This window comes from Aotus nancymaae, unplaced genomic scaffold (genome assembly GCF_030222135.1).
Source record: "Aotus nancymaae isolate 86718 unplaced genomic scaffold, 86718_ANA_hifiasm-v0.15.2.pri h1tg000010l, whole genome shotgun sequence".
NCBI classification, from domain to species: Eukaryota; Metazoa; Chordata; class Mammalia; order Primates; family Aotidae; genus Aotus; species Aotus nancymaae.
The window spans coordinates 59,061,992-59,074,676 of NW_026988421.1; the positions used below are offsets into that span (position 1 = coordinate 59,061,992).

The 12,685-nt window shown below is 36.4% G+C and overlaps 1 protein-coding gene across 5 annotated transcripts in view; it reads right to left on the bottom strand.

Annotated features, from left to right (window-relative positions):
- Positions 1–12,685, bottom strand: part of CTNNA3 (catenin alpha 3) — a 1,835,081-nt gene that overhangs the window by 1,316,397 nt on the left and 505,999 nt on the right. For all 5 annotated transcript variants that reach the window (XM_064374172.1, XM_064374173.1, XM_064374171.1 and 2 more), the window contains one exon: positions 7,353–7,616. In XM_064374172.1, the coding sequence (XP_064230242.1) occupies positions 7,353–7,616 (264 nt within the window). The remainder of the gene's footprint in view (positions 1–7,352; positions 7,617–12,685) is intronic.

Here is a 12,685-nt window from a genome sequence, read left to right on the forward strand (position 1 = left end):
GGTGTGATCTCAGCTCACTGCAACTTCCACCTCCTGGGTTCAAGCAATTCTCCTGCCTCAGCCTCCCAAGTAGCTGGGACTACAGGCATGTGCCACCATGTCCGGCTAATTTTTGTATTTATAGTAGAGACAAGGTTTCATGATGTCGGCCACGCTGTCTTGAACTCCTGACCTCAGGTGATCTGCCCGCCTTGGCCTCCCAAAGTGCTAGGATTACAAGTATGAGTCACTTTGCCTGGCCTAACGTAAGTTGCTAAATGTATGGAACAAAATACCACTAGAAATACAAGGAGAAAATGGAATTTTGCTGTAATGTGAAAGACTTCAACTCACCCCTCTCAAACAGGTGAAACAGAAAACAGGAGTAAGAATGAAGACAATTTATTAATTACAATTAAGAACTTTTAAAACTTCCTCCCAAAGAAAGAGAGAATACACATTGTTTCAAATATATATAAATACAACTTTCAAAACAAATCATGAACTAAGCTACAAAATATATCAATGCTCCCCCCCAAAATTTCCAAACATTTTCCAAATAAAACCTCTATTTTCTGTACACAATGCAGTAAAACTAGAAATTAATTTAAAGGATGACAAAAACAAACATGAAACAATTTTAAAACACCAGAAACCAATTTTAAAATTTTTAAAACACCCTTCTAGTAGTATAAGGCAAAAAAAAAAAAAAAAAAAAAAACAGAAACCACAACAACAAAAAAAAACAAAAAACAAAAAAACTAAGTTAAAACTAACAGCTATTTTTTTTAAATGCAGATAAAAGTACTGCTTACTAAACATAAGGTGTTCAGAGGAAAACTGACACCATGAATGAGTTTACAAAAGAAAAAACAAAAGTAAGAAAAACAGAAAAAAAGAGACTAAAAATTAACTCAATAAATGCATTCAAGATACTATAAAAGATCAGCAGATTAACCTAAGAAATTAGAAAGTGGAAGTTAATAAAAATATAAGCAAAATCTAATTAAAATAATTAAATAGTTGTCTTAACTACTAAAAAGAAAAATCTTTACAAAGAAGAAAATAGAAAAATTTTTAAATTCAAACTAAAAAAAAAAGAAGACATGTGTTCCTAATGTCATTCATTTATTGTCTCTTTTTTGTAAATACCTGTGGAATACAACCTGATGCTTTGAAATATGTATGCACTGAGAAATGAGAACATTGTATTTATATATATTTAAATATATTTGATGGATAAGTTAATTAATATGTCCATCACCTCACACACTTTTTTGTGGCACCTCTTTTATTGAGGTTTTCTTTGTAGTCTTTGATCCATTTTTGTGGATCCATTTTGGATCCATTTTTCCATAGCTATTTGAAAGGTATGTCTTCTCTGTTGAGTGCAAAGTTCTATATATCAAATCAACTTTTCATATTGCATATGGGGGGCTCAATAAACAATAAACAAAAATAAAAACTGTTCTATTTTGAGGTCCTCTATAAATTTCAACCAGTAGTCAGTGTGACTTATCCACTCCTATTACACAATTTTTCATCAGCTCTCATATTTATTCTTCCTTCATGCCTTTTCTCATTTTGTATTGCTCACTAGGATGCTCCCTAGTTAACACTAAATTAACACGAAAGCTAAATATCATCAATGAGTTAGCATCCAAGAAAGCCCAACTTGTGTCACGTGAGTGAGAATACAAAGGAAGGGTTGTACTAGCTTTTAACATTTGTTTTATGATATTCTCATCTCCTGAATAAGTATGCAATTTTTTAGGATTGGAGGCTTTTTATTTTTACTTCTTTTCTAGCTCCCATGAAGCACATGACAATGTGGAAATAGAGAACAAGTACCTAACAAATATTGATGATTAACTGATGGTCATGAGACGCATGATACAAACACTATAAGAATTTATTTTTTAAAATTTGCTCTGGATTCGTTTTGGGTTTTTTTCAAGTTTTGGAGAAATAAAAAAAAATTACTATATCTGGCTACCAGAGTTTCCTCCAAGCTTGACATCAGGTCCATGTAATAGCAAGCCTTGAACATTATCTATAATACCATGTACATCATGGGTCTAAGAGTCTCAAGAAGCCAAGAGCAAACAAGGTCTAATAATCAGTACTATCCTTGTGTCTTATTTACAAGGCACTCAATCCTTTCTATTTTTAATCATCAAGACAAAGGAGATGTTGTCCTTCTTTTAGGTAAATATTTACCTCACACCAGGTTCTGAAACACCAATTCACTGCTTTTTCAATAAATGTTTTAAGCAGTTACTCAATTATTATACACCTGGCACCTCACTAGGCAGTGACAATATAAATATGAATAAGGCATTATTCCTCTACTCATAGAACTCATCCAATAGGAAACACAGATGCATAAACAAATGTATTAAACTCAAGACCTAGTTGTTTTCTAACAGTGTCCATCATTTGTTACAAGAGCTATTATTTGGAAAGAGTAATTGTTGGGAGGGCTCATGAAATAGGTGTTCAAGTTATAACTCTTCTAATTCCTGTTTATTTGACTTTATACGAGTTATACAACCTGACAGAAGAGTAATTTGCTCCTCTATAAAGTACACAGTAACTCCTGACCTATGTGCTCTACAGAGCAATTTTATACTAATAATAAAATGTGCAGATAAACACCCTAAGTAGTATAAATGTAAGGTGCTAGTACCTTAAATTTGTATTAAGCCAGTACCTAGCACAAGGCCTCACACAGACATTAATTACACAGAAAATAGATTTAATAAATATTTGTGGCCGGGCGCGGTGGCTCAAGCCTGTAATCCCAGCACTTTGGGAGGCCGAGGCGGGTGGATCACGAGGTCAAGAGATCGAGACCATCCTGGTCAACATGGTGAAACCCCGTCTCTACTAATACAAAAAAAAAAAAAAAACTAGCTGGGCACGGTGGCGCGTGCCTGTAATCCCAGCTACTCAGGAGGCTGAGGCAGGAGAATTGCCTGAACCCAGGAGGCGGAGGTTGCGGTGAGCCGAGATCGCGCCATTGCGCTCCAGCCTGGGTATCAAGAGCGAAACTCCGTCTCAAAAAAAAAAAAAAAAAAAAAAAAAAAAAAAATACTAACTTTTTCAGTGTCTTAGAATTTCTATATCTACAGTGTTTACAGATCTGATTCTATAGTTTATTCTTTCTATGAAGTTCTTAAGATGGCTTATTTGTGTGTCTCGTGAAAACCATCTTCCTTGGAACTGTATGAGAATTTTTTGAAAGCTGTTTGTAAAGTGCAGAAAGAATCTGAATTTCCTTCTGGCAGATCTCTGGAGGTACTGCCAGGATAAGACAATTTTAAATTAGATTTTTGGATGGGGTTTTAGAGGCTACACAGATAATATGAATGCTAACCCAAAGTCCAGATAACGACTGGCCTATGGCTAGAAAATTCCAACATGGATCCTGTTCCTTTTTCTGAGCTTCCCAGAACCAAGCCTATGCTAATCATGTTCTCCCAATATCTTCTGCTATTCAGGTTAGTGTTTTTTTCACTTATCCAATAAAGCGGTCAAATTTTAAAGATTCCTAGTTATATGCAAATATACATTATGTGACTTTCCAATTGGCAGGATGTAGAATTTATCTTTTGTTTTCAGTTCATAGTCTTTCAAAATTGAAGCTCCAGGCCATAATTGAAAAGCAATTCCCCCACCCTCCAGCACAATGCTGGCGTTGACTCATTAGTTTGGATTTTGTGCTTTTCGTATCAGCCTCAAATAATTTCTGTAATTCAGTTATCAGATTATTTAGCTATATAAAAATATTTTCTTCATCTCTTTTAGTTGTCATAGTTCACTATATCTCTAGAAACCAAAGCATTTTTTAAATCATTTTAATGTGCTTCTAGATACCAGTAATGTCTATTTCTTCTTAGCTTCTAAATGCTAACCTGATTGACAGAGGTCCTGTTTTCTCCTTAAGGTGAAAATGTAAGAACATAAGGAGTATCTTCCCCAAAATTATTATCCTTCGTAAAAGACAGAGTATCTTAGAAGTAACGGGGAATCTTGACTAAGGCTGGACAGCTGCTGAGAGAAGAGAATATATATATATATATTTTTTTCTCTTTCTGCTGCCTTATCACAGAAAAGATTCTGAGCAGCACATCACTTAGATGTGCTTCTGGTGGTTTTCATCAATATAAATTCATGGCCTGATTAAAAGTTAAAGTAGAGCCATATACCCCAAAATACATCCACTTTCAGTCAGAGGAAGGAGAAAAAAATAAGAGTAAGGAAAAAAATGCTCTTTAAAATGATATGCCATATTCTTATATTCATTCATGCATGCATTCATTGACATTTACCTAGCACTTACTACATTTGGGGCATTATTCTAGGTGCTGGAAATACAACAGTAAACAAAGACTACATGAATGATGATACATGAATGTCCAAAAAAGAGGTTAAAAAAAGTGCATATGATAGCTCTTTGAAAATCAGAAAATACTACACATGTATCATTTGTTATTCTTGTGTACCACAATTACGACAGCTGCTTTTTCCCTCCTCACAGGAGAAAATATGTCTTAATGGACTTGGAATTTTCAAAGCAATTTTTACTGGCAAAGTTTCTTGCTTCATAACATTTTCAAAATTCTCTTAATCTAAAATTCGACGCTTCTCAACTCTCATTCAGTCACAAATACAGAAGAAAAACTCTATAATTCACATTGGCCTTTCCAACAAATCAATTGATTTAGCCAGTACAGTGGTCTAATTCAACTTCTATTTTCTCCACTCATAAATTTCAGGTTTCATACCCATACCCAGTCAAGGGCCAGAATGAAAAATTTAACAACAGCTACAGCATGGTTGTTGAGTAAGCACTCTGATACATTGCCACACTATAAACATTTAATGAGACTTGCTCCCAACAGAGTGTTTACTACATCAATTTACTTCATAGTATTATATTTGCAGGAGCAAAATAGAGCAAAGGTTATTTTGGGTCCTTTACCAATACAGCTTCCTGTAAATAATGAAAAGTGCAACCATTTAATTTACCAAATCATTAAAAAAGGTTAAATGCTCAATAAATTCTGCTTTATCTAGCTCAGACAGCCGCAGCAGCTATTTGTAACTTGGATATAAAAAATATAGAAAACAGACTTTTTTTTACTAGTTTGCACATCTGTATTTTTGACTGGAACTAAATTTCAAAGGTTGTTGAGACAGTTTAGAATCCTCAATAGGATCTCAGAGAAATATCTTTTGGACCCCCTCTCACCTCATGCAGAAGAAGTGAGTGTGCCTTTCTTGAGAAAGAGAACACTATTGTCATGCCTATGCCGACTCCCGTCAAAGTTACACACATACACGCACACGCACACCACACACACGCTTTCTCCTCCTCTCCAACCACTGCCATTTTGTGCCTGTAACAGTCACTTTCAACTGAAGTGAGAAAAAAGAAGAGGTCTCAGATGGAGGAACAATTTGGAAATGTCTTCTATAATCCTAAAATACAGAATGCATTGTCTGAGATAAACTGGAGCTCTTATGGGAGCATTCTTTGACAGAACTCTGTTTAGTATTGTGAAAAATTTGCTATACAGGTTGAGTGTTGCTAATCTAAAAATCTGAAATTCAAAATGCTCCAAAATCCAATACTTTTTGAATGCCAATGTGATGGCACAATGGGAAAATTCAGCACCTAACTTCATGTGACAGGTCGCAGTTAAAACACAGTCAAAACTTCGTTTCAAGCACAAAATTATTTAAAATGTTGTATAAAACTACCTTCGGGCTATTGTATTGGATGTATATGAAATATAAATGAATTTCATGTTTCACATCAATCCCATTCCCAAGATAACTCACTAGGTATATGCAAATATTCCAAAATCCAAAAAATTCCAAAATCCAAACCACTTCTGGTCCCAAGCATTTCAGATAAGGGATATACAACCTGTATGATCCTATCCATCTACTCTAGCAAATGTCAACATACTACACTCGACACTTCCCAAATACAGACTGCAGATGGTCACCGACTTGACTTAACAATGGTTCAACTTATAATTTTTTCTAGCTTTGTCATGGCGTGAAAATGACACATATTCAGTATGTATGTATAGTGTTGCAGGCCCCTAAAGGTCATACCCTTCCCAGGGTAGGGTAACCTGCATCCAGTGACTGAAAGAGACATACAGGCCTGGCCATTTGTGCCTGACAAGGAACACTCTGGAAGGCAACACTCTCACCAGCGCTCCCTGCTGATTGGCCTAGGCTGTGTGGGTCTAGCTCTCAGGTAGACTTCTTCCATCCAGTCCTGCTCCCTCCCTCTTTCCTTCCCAAATGTAATACCTTGTTTTCCAAATTTCATTCTGTGTGTGATTCTGGAGGACCCAGCCCACAACACTAGCCATGACTCCTTCCTTTCTCTCATGTCCCACACACATTCTGTCAAAATTCGGTTGATGCTACTTACAAAATTCAGCACTGATGTCCACTAACAACACCCTAGTCAAAACTAAACCATGAGGTGGTTCATGTAAAGTGTACGAATGGAACCTGGGTTACCACAATAGCCTCTGGCCTGGTGTTTCAGTTCCTCCCATTGCTCTCCTTCAGTCGATGTTCCTTATGCAACCATCATAGCCCTTTTAAGACACAAGTCTCAGCAGGTCACACCTTTGCTTACAACCTTATAGTGTATTCCCATGTAACCTGGAGTAAAAGCCAAAGTCCTTAAAGGCATACACAGTCCTCATTGGTTGGTTCTCTCACCTTAGCTCCTACTACTCATCACCTTGCTCTCTCCACCCAGACATCCTGGTTTTTATGTTGTCACTTAAACATGGGGCACATACCTTCAAGCCTTTGCTCTAGATCTTCATCTGCCTGATTCCTGAACTCTTTCAAGGCTTTGGCAATACCTCACCTTCTCAATGTAATATACTATACAATTCAGTTCTCTACAATGTTTACTGGTTTTATTTTTTGTCTATAATCACCAGCTAAAATGTAAAAACTTGTCAATGGCAGTGATCAGATATGTCCCAAGCACATAAAACAGTAATGCTAATAAGTATTTGAGGAGCAAATAAATCTTATGCTCATAAGTTGATCTATGTAAAACAACCTCATCACTTCAATCTAACTAACAATTCCACTTCAGATTCATTGGTTTCCTTGGTAGAGATGTTCCGGAATGAGAGGTATACTATTAGAGTATTTTCCTGTTAATCAATTCTTTGAAAGACTCAAGGTGATAGAGACTAATCTGGATTTTTTATTTTCTCATGCTCTAAACTCCAACATGTTGATCTTCTTCTGTTTTATTATTATTATTACTAGTGCACTGGGACATCAAATCACACTTTATTTTTCTCCTGACTTACCTCCAGCTCATCAAGGGCACTTCCCAGGGTTGCTGCCTGAGGTTCTGGTAGGGCTGTCATATTCTGGATGCCTTGTGAAGCATTTGAAATTACATTGAGAGCATTCTGAATTTCTTCACAAACTGTGTCCTTGCTTGCTTTGAGGGAAGCAACATCAGAATGCTCCAAACAAGCTGAACAAATTGAATGCAAGAGGGGAGAGTTCTCCTTCAATGAGGCTCGAGCTCCTGCAATTTCATCCCTCTGATTTGGAGATTTTAAGTCCTGAGAAGAAAAATGAAAAGAGTGGTATCTTACAATGGGTTATGGAAGAAATACTTAAATAAAAAGCTTCATTTTTTAGTAAGTATAAATGAAAAAATAATAGACACCAAGAAATCAGCTCTAAGTTATAATCAAGGGCATCTATTATTTCTACATTCCTTCAGATTCTGTTAAAAATTCTACAGTATAAAAAATGACACAGTTAACAAGGTCCCAATAGTGCAGATGTGTAAAGATCTACTACTATTCTGTGAAATCTTTGCCAGTTAAATCCTTATAAGTAGCTAAAATACTCTGGCATTTGAATTATTGAGTGTATTATAAGAGCTTGAATTACAAGGATGCTGATTACCTCCTTCCATAGATGTTGATAATTGCATTTAACCTTTTCATTAAAATTAAACCAATCGAGTTAAGAACAATTAAATGAAACCTCCCACCATTCAGCTATTTTTCTTTTCTTTTTCAGAAATACTAACAAATTAATTCTATATCATTCTTTCTTTGACATTTATTCAACAATTAGTTACTAAGCATTTAGTATATTCTAGCCCTTGTGCTAGACTCCAGTGTACAGATGTGAAAAATCCTACAAAAACCTTGTTTTTCTTTCTTTTGGGGGAAAGAGCCTATAGACAAATAATAAACTATATAAACAAATATACAAGATGATTTCAGGTGACAATAAATGCTACAAAGAAAACACAAAAGTGAGCATCATAGACACTGACTTGAAAGGAGAAAGCTGCTTTAGGTTGAATGGTCAGAGAAGGTACTCCTGAACAGATGACAATTTGCAGTATATATAAAGGAACAGCATTACATTGGAGGGAAGAGAGGAAAGAGAATGGCCTATCTAAGTGGCAGGTGATCAGAACTAGCTCAACATACAAGGAAAAAATATGGCAAGGGCTTATTCAAGTGATGAGGGTTAATATCATCAGTGATATCACATGGATATCATATGCCCCTTGACATACTGTGACAAGAAAAGTATGCCATTTCTGTGGTATTCTCTACAGAAACTCATAACTCCAGTCTAAGCATGAAAAAAGAAACAAACAAATGAAATTGGTGAACTTCCTAAATGATGTCTGGGCAGTATTCTTCAAGACCATTAACGTCACGGAAAAACAGGAGATTGATTGACAAACTGTCACAGAACAGAGAAGATTGGGCAGACATACTAAATGCAATGTGGTACTGAGGATTAGATCCTGGAAGTGAAAAAGGGTTCATAAAAAACTGGAGAAACCCAAAAACCATTATTAATAGCTAATAGCAATGCAATCAATGGTATCCATTTCTTTATAGTGGAAAATGTAAGATACAGTATTAACAATGGAGAAAACTGAAAAAAAGGTAAATGGGAACTCTCTGTACCACCTTTGCAACTTTTCTGTAAATCTAAAATTATTCCTAAAACTTCAGTTAAAAAAAAAAAAGCTAACTCAAGGAACATATACAATAGTTTATGTACTTCATACACAATATCTCATGTAATCTTCATAAAAACTCATGAGAGATTTCATTATTCCCATTTTAAAACTCAGAAAACTAAGGTTTCAAAAATGAAGTTTCTTAGCCAAATGGCAGAGCTAGATGGTGGTATTTCTTGTATTGTAACCTAAATCAGTATAACTTATAAGCTCTTATCCTAAAAAATATGTGACATTCTTCCCTACATAGGAAAAATTTCTTATTTGCTAAACAGAATGAGGACTTGTATTTGTATCATATCATGTAGCTTATAAAGAGCTTCTATATAGTATCTTATTGATCATCACAATACTCTGAGGGAATGAGGCTGCTATTATTAGTCCCATTTTAACTAAACAGGTGTTTGGTGTAAAGAGATAGAAACTAGTAAAAGAATTGAAATCTAAACTTAAATCTGCTGATTGCAAACCTTATGCTTTGTTCACAAGACTCTGCTACTCTGGGAATTATATTGCCTGAGGTTAATAAATGGCTTGTGCTACTATATTTTTAGTTCCTTCCCTTCTGAAAATAAAGGTTGTCTACTACTTCACACAGACTTTGGAGAGATTAGTTTCATTACAAAATATAGGGAGGAAAGTTAGAAATAGCTGTCAACCCACTGTTCATACTCACTAATTACCCAAGAAAAGACATTCTGTGGTTTGCTTGGCTTGCTACAACTTCCCCTCTGTAAATATGGTCTGGGTTTCAGTTTCAGCTCTGTCATTAGCCCTATGAGATGGGTAAGTCATATCCTCTTTCAGTGTCTGTCTTTCTATCTGTAAAAATGGGATAATGATACTTCTGCCAACCTTCTCACAAGATTGAGTACATAGCACATCAGAAATGGAATATAAGTGGAAAATAGAACAAAAGTTATAGAAAGAATATGGAATTGATTTATTCCTTACATTTGTCAAACTCGATGTACTGTTTTTGTACTGTGATAATCTTACTGATTTTTGTATTTCTCACAATGTTACAAGCTCCACCTGCAGTCATCAGTGTAATTTAGAGGATAAATCATTTAATATTTAGAAAGGATGTATAGCTCCTCAGATGAATAATAATTGAAAGTATAAATATTCAGAAAGAGCTAAAGCAAATTCTCTAATATTATTGTATAATCACAACTTAATACATAATCTCCTCTGAAGTGACCTATACATTATGCTTCTTTATTTAGAATGACAGTGTCAAAGTTTAGGTTGTTTCTGAAAGGTAAAAAACTTAAACATAGATATGACCAAGAAGGCTAAAGTTAAAATTATTTCTTTTGCTCTGATGGTGGCAATGTGTAATCTGATGGTAAATTGTGGTAACTTTAATGCGTGGGGACTTTGAAATGTTAAAAATACAAATGTATTTTGACTTTGGAGCCTATGCTTTGTCATCTCTGCCCAAGGCAATTACAGAATCCATAATGATCCCAAATAGCAAATCCTTTAAGCCTGCAAAAAAGGACTAGATCAGTGAACATAACAAAAGTAAAATTACAGCAGTGAACAGGGGAAAAAGGGCAGGTTGCAGAGTTTATGCAAGGAAAATTGACAAGGCATGACCATTTCTCCCAAAGAATATCATGCATGATAAACTTAATGTAGTAAATAGGCACACAGATGAAAGAGAAATTAGTGACTGTCACCTCCTGAACATACGTGTGGTGGTGGTGTTTGTGGTTGTTTTATTTTAACTGATGATAACGTAGGTTCAAAGGTTCATAGGTTGTTCATTTACCCTAAAATTTTAAACCAGGTCAATATAGGAATTAAATAGTAAAGTTAATCAGGGATTTCTCTGGATGGAGAAGTATAAAGAAATCAGCTCCTCAAGGATTGATACTTATTTAAAATCTTTTTTTAAATGCTCCAGAAGAAAGCTCACAGGAGATTTCCAAGTTAAGAAGACATTAAATGTTTCCAGCTGACGAAGAAACACACAGATGGGATTTAAAAAGACCTTACAAGTCTGTGCAAGTGGGTAGAGAAGTAACATGTGAGTTTTAACCCTGGCAAGAGAACAAAATATATTTAGGAATATTATTTTAAAAAATAAAAATGGAGGGCTTTAAACTATCAGTTAATTAATTCAACCATTTGTTCAACCTCTACTATGTTAAGCCTCTCCTATGCTGAGCCTCAATGCTGCATCAAGGCAGTGTGCTAAATGTTGGAAGGGCAAAGATAAAGATCAGGAGTGAAGATAAATGAACACATTTATATTGGAACTAAAATAGAGTTACTCACAGCATAGAGGACAGTTTCTCAGCTTGAAAATTTATCAGAGAAGGTGAATCTTTTTTCCAGCTTTACTGTGGTATAATTAACAAAAATGTGTATATTCAAGGTGTACAACATGATGCTTTCATATACCTATACATATACATTGCGTAATGCTTATCACACTCAAATTAATTAAGATATCCATCCACACTGTTCCCCCTTACCTTTACGTGTATGTGCTGCGAGGACACGTAAGATCTACTCTCTTAGCAAATTTCAAGTAAGCAACACAGTATTATTAACTATCTACACCATGCTATGAGTTAGGTCCCCAGAACTTATTCATCTTATAATTGAAAGTATATACCCTTTGACCAACATGTTCCCATTTTTCTCACACACCAACCCCTGGCAACCATGGTAAAACTGCTTCTATGAGTTTGACTTGTTTACATTCCACATATAAATACCATCATACAATACTTATCTTTCTATGTCTGGCTTATTTGACTTAGCAAAACGTCCTTCAGTTTCATTCAAGTTGTCGTAAGTGGTGAGATTTCAGAGAAGGTGAATCTTAAACAGTAAGTAGAAGTTATCCCTATGAGGAAGGACCCACAGACCCTTCGAAGGAAGCAGACTGCTCCTGCAGGATCTGGGAGACAACCCAAATACTGTGAGTGCCCCAACTGCAGAATTGGGAAAGGGAGAGCCTCCTCTTCTGAATACACCCTGCCACTGAAGAAACTGAAGGTCAGTTTGCGGGAGAAGTTTCCAACCTTACCTAGGGCGGAGTCAATTTAGAGAGCCGAGCCAAGCAAAATACAAGGGTAGAGAAAGCAGCAAAAAGTCCCCTGGAACTTGCCAGGTCCCTGATCAGGCCATTCCTGCATGGCACCACAGGGATCCATTGGGAGGGCAGCCAAAGGAGTGGGGCCAGTGGGGTGGTGGCCAGGGAAGCACCACTGGGAGAAGGAAATTTCCAGCTGAACTTTGCAACTATTTAAATAAGGGGAGAAGCCTCCTGGCCAGAACTTGAGGGAGAGTGCAAATCCAGTGCGCAGACTCCACAGGCAAAAGAAGAACCAGGCCCTTTTCTTTTGAAGGTGGGAGGCAGGTAGCCTGGGGCAAGTTCTCAAGCCCGGCTTGCCCACCCCCTGGAAACAGACTCAGGGCTGTTGGGGGGCACAGTGGGAGTGAGATAGGCCCTTCAGTTTGCATGGAAGCTGAGTGAGGCCTGTGACGGCCAGCTTTCCCCCAATTCCCTGACAACTGGTATGACTCAGCAGAGGCAGTCATAATCCTCTTAGGTGCACAACTCCATTGACCTGGGAATCTCACCCCCATCCCCCACAGTAGCTGCAA